This window comes from Bos indicus, chromosome 25, assembly GCF_029378745.1.
Source record: "Bos indicus isolate NIAB-ARS_2022 breed Sahiwal x Tharparkar chromosome 25, NIAB-ARS_B.indTharparkar_mat_pri_1.0, whole genome shotgun sequence".
NCBI classification, from domain to species: domain Eukaryota; kingdom Metazoa; phylum Chordata; class Mammalia; order Artiodactyla; family Bovidae; genus Bos; species Bos indicus.
In genome coordinates, this window is record NC_091784.1 from 3,798,307 (window position 1) to 3,812,378 (window position 14,072).

General features: G+C 45.6%; 2 protein-coding genes across 2 annotated transcripts in view; one reads left to right on the forward strand and one right to left on the reverse strand.

The window, feature by feature from the left end:
• Positions 1-14,072, forward strand: part of ZNF263 (zinc finger protein 263) — a 38,481-nt gene that overhangs the window by 15,334 nt on the left and 9,075 nt on the right. The window contains 8 exon segments of the mRNA XM_070779174.1: positions 2,570-2,616; positions 7,731-7,887; positions 8,214-8,363; positions 9,665-10,123; positions 11,310-11,505; positions 12,212-12,303; positions 12,580-12,706; positions 13,764-13,855. Of these exon segments, the coding sequence (XP_070635275.1) occupies positions 2,570-2,616; positions 7,731-7,887; positions 8,214-8,363; positions 9,665-10,123; positions 11,310-11,505; positions 12,212-12,303; positions 12,580-12,706; positions 13,764-13,855 (1,320 nt within the window).
• TIGD7 (tigger transposable element derived 7) lies at positions 2,293-7,919 on the reverse strand. The gene is given in 4 exon segments (XM_019987384.2): positions 2,293-3,006; positions 3,009-3,991; positions 3,993-5,470; positions 7,507-7,919. Coding segments are annotated over 3 exon segments (1,638 nt in total). The 5' UTR covers positions 4,070-5,470; positions 7,507-7,919; the 3' UTR covers positions 2,293-2,428.

Genomic DNA, 14,072 nt, shown 5'->3' on the forward strand with positions numbered 1-14,072 from the left:
GGTTACAGTCCATGGAGTCTCACAGTCGACGCGACTGTGCACGCTGCACACACCGTGCACGCTGCACACACCGTATGCAGGCACACCAGGATGTGTTTAGGACCTAAAGAGGAAACTGTCTGCCTCTCCACCCCAACTTCCCCTCTAGGCAGGAAAACGTTCTAAATCCTGGGTGAAGGATTTAGAACGTTCTAAATCCATCAGAGGGTGAAGCTTCTCTTGAGGCTGTTTCCCATTCTCTTGGGAGGGAGTCCAGGTTAAGTCTGGGAACCCTGCCACAGCCACCGGAACAAAGCGAGGAGCCTGGGTTTCTCTGAGGAGCTCTCGTCTTCAGGAGGATTTCCAGAAGCCAAAACGTCAGTCCTTTCTCAGGTTTAGGCAAAAAAACGAGGCTGCGGGTCCCACAGCTTAGCTTCTGGCGGCATCTGGGAGTGGGCGCAGCGCGCCTAGGACCTTGTGAGCCCCACCAGCTGGTCCCTTCGAGGATGGCTCCCGAGCCGGCCCGGGAGGAGCAAGGACTAGGGTGTGTGTGTTGGGGGCGGGGGGTGCTCGACGGCCGCGTTCCAGCAAACCTTTCCCCCTCCGCGAGGGCCTGGGGCCGCCTTGCGCAGGCAGCCCGCACCTGCCGCGCCCCGCTCGCGGGCCCTCCAGGGCCTTGCCTGGCTGCGCCCATCCTCAGGCCCGCCCTCCGCGCAGGCCCGGCCCGGGCCTCCCCGGACCTCGCCCAGTCTTCGGCTCCGACTCCTGGCGCAGGGCCAGGACGGCCGAGCAGCACAGTTTTCCCCTCCTTCCACCGCGAGAAGTTCCTGGCGGCGCGACTACACTCTAAGCTTCCCCGTCCGCAGGTGCGCGCGCTCACCCGCAGTCCGAACCTCCCTCGTGGTCCAGCAGGAGGCGAGCTGGTACGGGTGGGCAGGTCTCGGGCGGGGAAGGGTGGGCCTAGGGGCCCACGGCCCACTGGGAGCACCTCTTCAATTTTTAGTTCGCTGTCTCTGGCCACAGGATGGGGAACTGATGGCAGAGGAGACCAAGGAGACAGGTGCAGAGTGGATGCACCCTGGACTAGGAAAGGAGCAGTAAGGAGGAAGTAGAGCTGAGGTCAGACCTTCAGGATGCAGCGCCTACAGGACTTCACGTGGATCCAGGCCGAAGTCTTCGGATGACCTCCAGGGGCACTGAAAATCTGTCCCTGGTTTGTCTTTGCTCCGGTCTCCACTAGTCGCCCCTACGGCAACCATCCAGGGACCTCGACGCTTCCCAGGGACATACATTCTGACACCAGAGAGCCTGTGCTCACTTCCCCTTTGCCTAGACTGCCTTTTCCCCTGCTTCCCCCACACTTCAAAGGCCAGCTCAGAAGTCACACTTGCCCGTTCCCTATTATCCAAGCACTCATAAAGCCCTCTGTGAACTCATTTTGGCTCTCACACACCCAACTGTGGCTTGTTCCTATTCCTAAATACCCAGCACAACAACGTGAAATTTGCAAAATCAATGAATACTGTTTTTGGGGGGAGGGGGTTGCTATTCGCAGGATTTGTGGGGTCTCAAATGGTGACCAGGGATTGAACCTGGGCCGTGGCAGTCGAAGTCTGGAATGCTAACCACTAGGCCACCACGGAACTCCCTCAATGAATACTTTTGAAAAGAATATGACTGCAGGTCATATATTCTGAGACTTTATGAACACTGGGGTAAAAACGGATGTTAATGCCATGAACTTGAGAGCTATCCAGTATGCTCATCTGACATTCCCCCTCAACTTCTTCCACCATCCATTCTACCCTAGGGATTGAAAGATGTCTCAACAAATGCTAATTTGTAAATAACAAAAATGTTAATAAGATATAAAACTGTATTTACAATGTAACTTACCTATTTTAAAGATACATGTAATATACCAAAGTGTTGAGAGTCCATCATTAGTCAATAAAATTTGAGTGCTTTTATCTTTTTTATGTTGTCTTTTATAATTGGCATGTTACTTCCACAATAAGAGAAAAACAAACACTAAGTAGGTGGTAACCCATTTACAAGAGCATTTACAAGACATTTACAATGTCACACCATTACATTGAAAAATCTGTCCTTACCTTCTTAAATAACTAGTCAGCATAAACATAGCTGCTTTGTTATATGCTGTGAATATATTTAGATTTTAATGCTTTCCTCACATCCATTCCACCCATAATCTGGGACAGTAATTCCTTATTTAAAGCCTTTGCCTTAAGTAGAAAAAAAAATGGATTAAATAACATATTTATACATAAAAACCCCCAAATTTATTCCTTTCAAATTGTTTATTTTATAAACAATATAAATGGGCATTGCTATGCAAAGTGAGGTCAGTTGATATAAACAATGACAATCCACAACAGGTCTAGTTCATGTATCATCACAAAATTGCAGAAATCTTTAAACACAACATCTAATTATTACAACCAGAAGTTGAAGGCATACTGAAGGAATACTTAATATTATGAGGCCTCGGTTTCAAAAACCTACCAATTCTAGAATGGATCCTGTTCTGGAACTGTTTCTTGATTATTTCTTGTTGCATCTCTTTCAGTGTAAAATGGAACCTTTGAAACTCAGGTGTGACATCGACAAAATCAAGTAGGTAGTCCAAACTCTTTCCTACAGCTGATAACTTAAATTCATCAGCCTCCTCTTCAGCTCCTTTTTGAACAACTTTCTTTATAATTCCACCTTTTGTTTCTGATGTGCTACCCTTTTCTTCTTCACCCACATTGAACCATACTTTATTGTCATCCAGCTTGGTTTCCAACTCCCTACATGTCTCAAGAATTTCTCTATAATCCCCATCTTCTAAGCCTTGAAGATCATATTCATGTTCCTTTTTGTAAAGAAGATTTTCTCATGCATTTGCTATCATTATTTGCTTTACTTCATCCCAACTCTTTGCCCAGTTAAAAACTGCTCTTTTTAGGTTGTAGATTTTAACCTTGGAAACTAATTTTTCTCCTTTTTCTTGTTCATCATCACTTCAAAAATTACAAGACTTTCCTCAAGTTGCTTCCACCAGTAAAGTCGTTTGCAGCTCAAGATCACGCCTTGATTCATTGGCTGAATTTGGGTTGAAGTGTTATGGGGAAAGAATATGCATTTTATTCGACCATCCTCACTGGTTAGTAATTCAGTAGAAGGGTGAACTGGAGAACTGTCCAGAAGTAACAAGGACCTGACATCCTCCTCTTGGAATCTTAGGACATTAAGTTGGAAGTGCTCGACCTCAGGAACAAAGTTTTGAAAAAACCATTCTGAGAACAATTCTCTGGTGAACCAAACATCTTTACTAGGTTTGTATATCACAGGTAATGTACATGTGTCCTCTTTTACACTTTTGGGCAGCTTTGATTTTCCAATAATGATTGACTTCAACTTATGAGTACCATCTGTGTTTGCACATAAAAGAGCAGACAATTGTTCTTTGTTTATTTTCCTCCCTGGCAGGCAAATATCTTTTCTGCTTGCCTGAGTATTTTCTGGCATTGACTTCCAAAAGAGGTCAGTCTCATCCTCATTGTACAGCTGAGCAAGACACAACTTCTCTTCTTTGATAAGCATGGACAGTTTTTGTCGAAATGACTCAACATTTTCTGAAGCTGAACTTAGGACTTGTTCCGCACATACTTTTCGGTTCCCAATTGCATGCCTATTTCGAAACCTAAAAAGCCAACCAGTGCTAGCTTTGAAGTCTGTTCTCCCAAAACACTGTGCGAATCTCTCGGCAGCAGCTTGAAGCTCCACACCTCTCACAGGGACACCAGCGAAGCGTTTCTGTTGGTACCACATGTAGACAGCATCGTCCACGTCGCCATATTTGGCTCCTGTTGTCCTCTTTCTCTTCTCAGCCCCTATTAATGGCACATCCTGCTTCAGTACAAAGTCCAAAATCAATTTCTTATTCTTTTTAATGTCATAAAATGTTGACTTACTGATTCCAAATTCATCCATTACACTTTTGAGATCTTCCAGCTTCAATCCTACTTAGAACCCTCATTTTCTTCTCCAAATTCAGTGTTGTATATTTCCCTCTCTTATTCATACTGAATTTGGTTTCAAACAATCAATAGAGGTAAAAAGAAAGAAGCCTTACTTAATTAGAAAAAAAAAATACAAATAAAAAAAACCCATCCCCTCCAAAAACTAGCACAAACTTTCAGAAGGCACAGGCATTTATACTAAAGGGTACACATATCCCTAAAAGGGATAAAGGCTCATGTAGTGCTGGTCTAGAGGTAAAGGTCTGAACTCAGAGTTACCACTGCCAAGGTCCTGTCTAGCTGTTGCTACTGCAAGACATGGGTGATCAATCTTCAGAACCCTGCTTCTGAATGCTGCTTGTTCTCCTCCTCTCTCTTTACAGTAGCACCAGTCAGGAATAACAGGAATACCTGCATACTCTCCCTAACTGAATATAGGAAAAGACACAAAAGGAAGAAAAAAGGTGAGAAAAAAGGTCTGCTCACAAGAACAGACTTAAGATAAATAAGATAAATCTCAATAAAAAGTAGTGCCTCCGAAAGGCAAGGACAGAATAATATTGTGTAACAGATGCAGTGTGGCTTCTCCTCTCCTGAAACAAGCTGATTTTCCTCACTGCCAGAAAGGAAAGCAGTAATCATATTGCTCTGCCTGTAGTGGTCACTGGGCAGCAGTCCGTCCACCTGGATAAAGACTTAAAGCCATCCTGACAGTGAGATGTCTGGAGAGTTGGAATTCAGGAACAGTAGTATACTATCTTTAGGCAAAGAAGAAAGTTTTTGTCCATATGAATGAAATCCAACTTTTACTGCATTCAATACAGCATTCCCAAATACTAAGCTTTAACTTGAGTGTTTCTTATGTTTACCAAGGTAATCTGTTAAGTTTACAAATAATGTATGTTATTGGCACTTTTCCACTCTCAGATATTCTTCCTTGTGTACATTTTGTGTATTTTCAAGTGTTATTTATAACAAATTCTTCCATATTTGGGATATTATCAAGTTTCAGCATCATGGCAATTCTTAGAGATGAGCCCAAAAGTTTTATAAAAATTTTACAATAGTAAAAAAAGTAAAAGATTTGTCCTTGAGATTGTTTTCCTAAATTTACATTCAGTGTTCAGTAACACATTTTCTCCATTTGAGATTTTATTTGATTTCTCTTCAGCATAGATTTTACTTAATTTGACCCAAGACTCAGTTTTTCCACGGCTTGAAGAAATTTAAACGGTTTCTCTATTGATGATTCTTATCTCTGTTTCCCATAAATCCTTCTGTTGGCAAACTCTTCTATAGCTCTGCACCCTCAAATATTCCTTTTAAGTCCTCCTGGTGTTGCCCAAAACCATTCATTCCATGTCTTTAGAAATGTCCTACTCTAGGTTAATTTCATGGTTCTCCTTCCAGATACATAACCTCATGGGAAGTAACAAAACTGCCACTTTTATCCATTCCAGGTGCTATGAAGAAAGAAAAGTATGTCAGAGAAATGAGAAAAATAATTGGTATTTCAGTTATTTTTCTTCTCTTTTAGGGCAAAGCCTGACTGACTTTCATTCATTTCTTGACTACACAGGATTCTCAAAAGCCTCTCACCTAGAAGAAACCAGACCATTAGTTTTCCTCTAACATTTGTTGCAAGAAATGTCAACTGCTTTACAGAGTACTAAGGCTCAAGAAAGAATACAAAAATGAATAGGGTGTGAAGCCAATGACAGGCTAGGCTCAAGCAACCTTCTAAAAAAAGGCAGCTCTAACTAAGGCGATTACTATTATAAACCAAAAAAGGAAAGAGTGTTTGTTAGCCAACAGCAGCACCATTAAACCCAGCCAGTCACCCAGCAAAAACATTCAGCCTGCTATGGCAGTTGTATGATGTCTCAGAATAAACTGCATGCTTTCATTGTTTTCCAGCTGTACATTCATCATTTCTCAAACTGTGCCCAGGCAGCGAAAGGTGAAATCAAAAGGAAAGATTTTCAGGGGACTTTAGTGGCTTCCTCAGCAAGAATAAGGAACTGTGGCCCTTATCCTTAACATTCAAACAACAGTCATCAGGGGCCCTCATTCACAATTCAGCATTTTGTGACTTCTTTCCTCTTCTTCCTTTCAGAGGGTCTCTTTTCCCACTTTCTTCTCCCTGTGTTCAGTAACCAGCTCCCTACCCATGTTATGAATCAGGCCTGCCAGAGACACTCAGGGGCACAGCTGGCAGAGCTCCATTTATTCAGTTTAACAAATTCCAATTTTATGTTCAGCTTGGTCCAGATGATGAGGATCTCAATGCTCTGAATTACATGTGGCAGACTTATTGCCCACTGGTTCTGAGAGACTGGAAACAGCAACTACTTTGAAGAGACTAAGTCACAACCTGAAATTCTAAGGAAATGAACCTGCTTTGAAACATATTCAAGTGACTTAGGCAGATACTTTTTTTTGGGGGGGGGGCCATGCTGCATGGTTTGTGGGATCTTAGTTCCCCAACCAGGGACTGTACCCATGCCCTCAACAGTGGACGCAAGGAGCCCTAACCACTGGACCGCCAGGAAATTCCCAGCAGATACTATTATCACCTCTGTTTAATCCTTTTCTCTCAAAAAGAATCAAGATCTACGCCTTGGAGTGTAACACCAGTCTACCTAAAAGCAAAAATAGCATAATGACCTGGTAATGGTCTCTTATTTTCGTTCCCACCTTAAACTTAGCTCCAGATGAGCTGCCCTGGAAGAATCTCTGTCAAAAACCCTCAAATGATACTCTTGATTACTTTATTTTATTAAATGCCATCTCTTCACTTCCATTCCAGGCTCCATAGTAGAAGTACAAGAACTCATTTTCTAACTTTTACTCTAAATATACCCTAATTACATTGAGTTAAAAAAAAAAAAGAACTAAAGATTTTCTTACATGCTCATCTCTGAAGCTTTCAAGACTGCTCTTACCTTTCCCCCTGCCTGGAATATGGCCCCACTCTCTGCTGCAGGGCAGATCCCTCAAGGACTTCTGTAACTTTTCCCTATCCCCAAATCAACTTTCACTTCCTTGGAACTCTCACAGCGTTCAGCTTATGTGTTACTCTTTCCTACCTGTGTTACTGATATTTGTTAAATTGTCTCAGTCCTTTCCCCAGATTTCCTGAATCAAAGGCACCGTCCTACGGACTCTGTAACACGGGCTACACGTGGTAAACTTGACTAGACTTGGCTGACAATTGAAAGCGGACAACCTGAGATACTCAGATTCCTATAAATGACTCAGTACATATTTATGGAATGCCTACATTACCCAGGAAACTCTATAAGACATAAATAAAGTAAAGAAGGTTCCCATCCTCCGGGGAGTGCGCTCTGGTGGAAAAAACATAAGATAGGAAAAAGGACCCTAAATTCCACTGGAACACTCCCATTGGTGAATTACCTGACCTTCAACTCCTTAGCTCTCAATTCTCCGTCAAGGAGCTCTAGGAAAGGAAACAACTGCACAAGGAAAAACCTACCTCACAAGAAAAAACAGAATTGTGCGAGTACGCACGCCCTGAAACGGGCACACCCCCCCAGGGGCCGTTGATCCTGACCGGGACAAAACGGACTTGTACTGGCGGAGATGCGACGAGCCCCGGGACCGCAGCTCGGACACTGCCCGCTAAGCCGGAAGGGGACGGCGACCCTCAAGGACGAATCTGAATGACTAGACTCCGCCGGCAGCCCAAACGCGACACAGGGACGACCTGGACGCACGAGCCTCAAAGAGCTGGGACGAGAGACAGCGACACCCGGGCGTCGAGTCGCGCGCTGGGCCCTCTAGGCTGGACGGACTTGGAGACTCGGCGGTCGGTAACCCTTTCTTGCTGTCAGGGCTGAATTCTGAGCCGAAGGAGGTAGCCCAGCCGCGCCTGGAACCGCAGCGCTAGCGCCCCAAGCGGGGCTGCGAGGGCCCCTCCCCGGAAGTGCGTCCCTTCTACTTCCGGTTGGAGTGCTGATCTTGGCGCCGGGCGGCCAGCAGAAGAGGTAGAGCGGCTGGGTGGGCCTAAGTGGTTCCAGACCTGCGCCCCAGGACCCGCCTCTGAGTGGCGTGGAGCCGGGGGTTGTGCTCCTCAGAGCGGCGGTTAGACGCTTGGCGGCTTGCGGTTGAACCCCGGGAAGAGGGAACGGCTTCCACGAAGCCAGGCTGTCTGAGGTAACCTGGAAGCGGCTTCCCCTTCAGCGCCGGCTCCGGAGCCGCCGAGAGACGCCTGTCACTGCTCGCGGCCGCTGCAAGGCGGGTGGTCGGAGCCGGTCGGCCACACTACCCCGGGCGAGGCCCGACGTCAGGTTCCTGAGGCCGCTCTGCACCCTTTGCGCGGGTGGCGCCCGGGTCCGCGCGGCTGAAACCCGCTCGGACACTGCCTGCAGGCCCAGTGCTCGCGGACGCGCCCCGAGTCGTGTCCACTTTCCCGCCTCCGCCGGCGTTTCCTATACTGGCTGATGTGACCGCGGGAGAAACGAGAGTCCTCGCCTCAGAGATCAGCCTCTGTGATGCAAAAGTTTGTTAAGTGTCCCCCGTGCCCCCTGAGCCGAGTGGGCATAGGGAGCCGGCCTTTTGTAGATACCGCGGCTTCCTGGGCAGAATTTCTGTGCCATTTCTGCTGGGTAACCTCAGGGAAAGTGAGATTCACGAGGCCTTGCTCAGAGGTCTAAATGACCCTTGGAAAAGCTGAAAGTAATCATCACCAGCTCACATGCTCTCCTTTTTTATCTGCTTGACATTTGGATAAACATTTTGTGAACAAGGGTCACCTGTAATTTTTCCTAGATCAAATTCAAAATACACGTATAAATCTTGTGCATAGTTTTCTTTACACGTCTTGCAAAGAAATGTCAAGAATGTTTTCAGTTAGTTGATTTCTTGTGGGCATCCCTTTTTTTTTTTTTTTTGCTGTACTTTGGGAAATATGAGATCTGAATTCTCTGACCAGGGATCAAACCCTTGCCCCCTGCACTGGAAGTGTGGATTCTTAATCACTGGACCCCCAGGAGACTCCCTTGGGAGATGCTTTTTTCAAGAAAATAAGGCTCCAGTTTTCCTAATTACTTTCCTTCTACTCTGGTCTCATAGTTTCAGCTCTCCTGGCAGTAATCACAATGGAAAGTAGCACCTCAAATGGTCCAGGAAGCGAAGGTTTCCATCTCAAGAGGATGAAGGGTAATACAAGTGTACCCACTTACCAAAGACAGAAGATTAGGATGATATGTTGACATTTTAAGAGAAACTCAGAATATTCTCCTAATCTTTTTTTGACATGGAGAGGATGGCATAAGAAGTGCATGAGTTAAATATTTGGATAATCCCAAAACTCGTGGGAGCCAGTGGGTACTAGGTTTTTCACTTGCTAACCTTTCCTGATTTATTTTTTTCTTTTGAGAAGGAGAAGTGACTTACTGGAATTTGTCTTTAATAAGCTGTGCTGTATTCAGTTGGTTAATAGAAAAGGAGCAAAACACAGGCCTGGCAGTTGATTTTTAAAGTTCATTTTTCTCATAATAAGTAGCAAGTAATAAAGTTCATGTGACAATATCTTACTGACGTGAGCTTGTTTCTGCTCTCAGTGCCTTAGGAAGAAGATCCTTTTATTGGTTTTATTCAAAACCAGATCGGGCTTCAGTTGTCAGAGGTAGCCGCTGGTGGGGTGTCTAATACAGGAGCAGAATTGTTCCTGGAGAAGAATGATGACAGTAGATCTGAAGGTGGCTGAGTTCTCGAACCCTCAGATCAGAGCTCTTTGGGAGACCAAAGGACCTGTGGCAGAGAACGCCAGTCAGCATAAGAAACATGCCCCACAGACGGACAGTCTCAGTCCTGAGAGGTCTCACCAGCACTTCCGGAACTTCCTCTATCATGAAGCAGCTGGACCCCGGGAGGTAGTTGACCAGCTTCAAGAATTATGCCGTCAGTGGCTGAGGCCAGAGATTCATTCAAAAGAGCAGATCTTGGAACTTGTGGTGCTAGAGCAGTTCCTGACCATTCTGCCCGGGGACACCCAGACTCTCATAAAGAAGCAACATCCACAGAGCATCGAGGAGGCTGTGGTCCTGGTAGAACACTTGAAAAAGGAAACTGGCCAAACAAGGAATGGGGTGAGGAGAAAGATTCTTGATGTGCAGTGAAATAGAGTGAAGGTGGATATACTGGGGCAGTTAATTGGGAGAAAAAATGGATTAGGTCACTATTGGATTGCTCCTTTAGCACTTGTGAAGCAGGACCTGAAAGCACAGACCCGCAGCCTTAGTCAGCCCATAGGATTCAGAGATCCTGGTAGAGACTTCCCTGGCCTTAGGGACAGAGTTGAGTTTTGCTCTCTTTGGAGCCAGGGTGTGTTGAGGGTAATGAGCCTAGTCTGGCTTGGCCAAGGAGATGGACCTCAAATTCTTAGAAACATACAAAAAGCACTAAGGAGCTGGAGAGTTCAGGACAGATCAGAAAAGAAAGATCTCTGAGAGACCAAAAGAGAGCGAAGATACGACAGAGAAGGAACAAACCAAACGACTAGGGGACAACTGCCCAGGAAGGGGAAAAAGTAGAAAGAACACAGAGAAAGAAAGATTTGAAATCCCAGCAGAGTAGCTGAGAGAAGAAAGACCCTGAGGGATAGTGTCCTCTGTACCATAGGTGAGAGCCTCCACTGCCCTCTCTCAGTGGTTGTTCCTGGCTCTGCTCTGAGTGGGGATCCAGGACATGCCCTTGGGCAGGTGACAGCTCACCAGCTGGCCTCAGGCCCACTGTGAATACCAGGAGGGCACGTGTTTTGTATCAAAATCATTTGGGGATAGGACAGAGCCATTTCTCTTACCCGCTTTTTTCTCCATTTCATCCCCATTGTCTTTAAGAATCTTCCCTGACTATGTGGAAAATCTGGTTGACAGGACAACTTTTAAATTCAGTTCCTTAATCTTCTGAGAGAAGACAGGAAACCACTAAGGCAAGGATCTAAGTTGGGAGAGAAAGCCTGTCAAGGCAGCATGAGAACAGGTGGCCTGTGCAACCCTGTTAGTGGGCTGAACTGGGCTGAATTCAGAGAGTGGGACTGCTGTCTTGGAGAGCTGGCAGTAACTACACCCTTTACTGGTTTCTCCCAGTTTTCCTATGTTGTGTATGGATTGTTCTTGTGGAAAATTGGTGGCTGGTATCTCTAGGTCTTTGTGTCATTTCCTTCAGCGTCTCCCTCTTTCCCCGCAGTCTGCACTCTCTGCTTTTTCCTCCCTCTCCCATCAAGCCCAAACCAAAAGTCAGTTCTGTGGTAACAAGTATGGGGGTTATTTCTAGGTTGCAGTCCAGGAGCTGGGAAAGGAGGCAGTGCTCTTGGGAGAAGCAGCAGAGGCCCCAGGCTTCCAGCTGAAGCCAGCAGAGTCCCAGCCAGTGGGCATGTCCCTGGAGGAAGAAGTTTGGAATATACACCAGGGTCTACAAGAGCCACTGAGCAGGAATACCCACAAAGAACCTGAGCCCGTATGTGAGAGGGGTAAGGATCTTCATGTTACTTTTCTCCTGGGAGGTGGGATATAATTTAAGCCAAAATGTGTGAGCACTTCTGGTTACCCTGCCCTGTGGATCTACTAATGCAGCTACATTAGCAATTAGGATGCCCCCCAGGTGGCGGTAGAATAGGTCATGTGGGGTTGAGGGTGGGGATTGGCCTAAGATACAGAAATCTCCCAACCGCAGAACCCTGGTAATAACACCAACAATTGTTTTTAGAAAAGTAAAGATGGTCTGGCTCACCTCATCTTGAAAATACAGAAGAAATCTGGATCAGAATGGGTGGTTAGTGACAGAATGTTAGTAATAGAATGTGTATACTACTGTGTACCAAGGAAAAAGTAATAAATGATTTAAAAACTATTTCCTACTGTACACTGGAGTCCTTGAGTACTTCATTTGCAAATATGTTTAAACTTTGCCAAGGTGACCAATTTATGTCATCAGAGGAAAATAATAAAAAGAGTTTTCTTTTGTTAATTTTGCTTGTGGAAACTGGGGCACCTGTTGTAGAGGCTGGTAGATACTTGGTTCTCATTAACAAGGAGAAAGCCATTTCTGTGCACCACATGCTTATAAAACATCTCATCAATCCTGAAAAAATCAGGGTCTTCTGTCTTTTAGAACTGACCATAGCATATTAGAAACATAAGCAAGAAATATTTACTATGGCTCCATTTCACCCACAGTGGGGCCTGCTCACCGGATCCTAGCCTTTCCTGAGCAGACAGACACCAAAGACTGGACAGTGGCACCTGAGCTTGTCTTGCCTGAGTCCCAGGTGAGCTGTGCTTTCCAGAATCTTGGGCTACCTCTCCCTGCTGCCCATGACCCACCCTGCCCAGCAGATGCTCAGAGGACTTAACGCAGATTTTCTCAGGACTTTGGGCACCTGTTTGCTGATCCCGTGCTTACTTCCTTTCTACTATCTCACTTAAAATTAATTCATGTGCTGTTAGTTCCTTTAGTGACTGGCTTACCATGCAGTTCATGGCTCAGAAGGTTGGGCCACTTTTGAAGTGGCAAGTACTTGGCTGAAGCCCATTCTCTTCTTTAGAGCTTATTGACATTTGAAGAAGTGGCCATGTATTTTTCCCAGGAAGAATGGGAGTTACTGGATCCCACTCAGAAGGCCCTCTACAATGATGTAATGCAAGAAAACTATGAGACTGTCATCTCTCTAGGTAAAGTTTCTTTTTCCCCTTCCCTTTGCACAGCAGTGGACTAATCTGTCCTGTTTTGGGGGGTACTGAGAATGCACCCTTGTGAGAGTCTGTTCTAGTAGCTGACTGGTTCTCAACTAGATGGTGTGGGCAGGGAAAAGGTACACCAGATCACCAGCAAGCTTTTAACATGTGTACATACTCATTCCTTATCCTAAATCTTGATCCTTCTCTTTTTCCCTCAAAATCGCTCTTCTCTTATCTTTCCTTCACCCAGTATTTTAGGCTAGAAAACTTGTGGTCATCCTTTGCACCAATCTGTTCCAACCCCGGTAGTACTAATGCATCACTAGTTCTCTTGGCTCTACCTTCCCGTGTGGCCTGAGTCCAACCAAGTCTCAGCCTCCTGTGCTTTAGCATTGTGGTGTAAGCAGCGGCAGTCTCTAATAATGTCCACCTCCATACTTGGCACCCCCTGCCAGCATTCCTCCCTGCCTGCAGTCTGTTCACACAGCAGCCAGAATCCTTTAAAAAACCAGTTCATATCAGAACATGGCTCAACATCAAAGCCTTACCGTGATTTTTCACACATTCAAAATAAATCCAAACTCCTTATAGAGTCACCCAGGAACCCCCAAGTTCTGGCCCCGCTTCACTTTCCTCCCCTAGTCTGCCACTCCTGCCCTGCTCAGTCTTCTTTAGCCACACTGGTCTTGCTGTTTCTTGAACTCACCAAACTCATTCCGACCTTTGGGTTTTCTGTACCTGGCACATTGGACTCCGTACTGCATTGTACAACACCTCTAAGTTTTGTCCAACTCTGAAGAATTCATGTCATGTAAAGAAAAAAAGATTTCCTTTTCTTAACTTCACTCATGAAAACTGAAGAGTCAAGTGGGAAACCTGTCTTAGGGGCTAGTAGATGCTTGTTTAAAATGAGATAGCTACTTCTCGGTACCATGTAACACTTGTAAAGTTGTTCTATCTCAACTGAAAGAATCAAGATCTTCTATACTTTTGAATTAAGCCTAGGATGTTCAAAGATGGGAGGGAGAGAAATTTTCTTGTTCTTCCACAGCTGTGCCTGCTCACCAGCTCCTAGCCTTTCCTAAGCAGACAAATACCAGTGAGTGGACAGTGGCACCTGAGCTCATTCTGCCTGAGTCCCAGGTGAGCTGTACTTTTCAGCTTCTTGGGGCTGCCTCTCCCTGCTGCCCATGACTTGCCCTGCCCAGCAGGTGCTCAGAGGTGTCCCAGATGTTCCCCCTGGGGAACTGAGTACCTCCTGGGCTGTTTGCTGATCCCTTGCCTACTTTCTGCCATCTTGCTTTAAAATAATTCATGTGCTATTAGTTCCTTTAGTGACTGGCTTACCTTGTAGTTCATG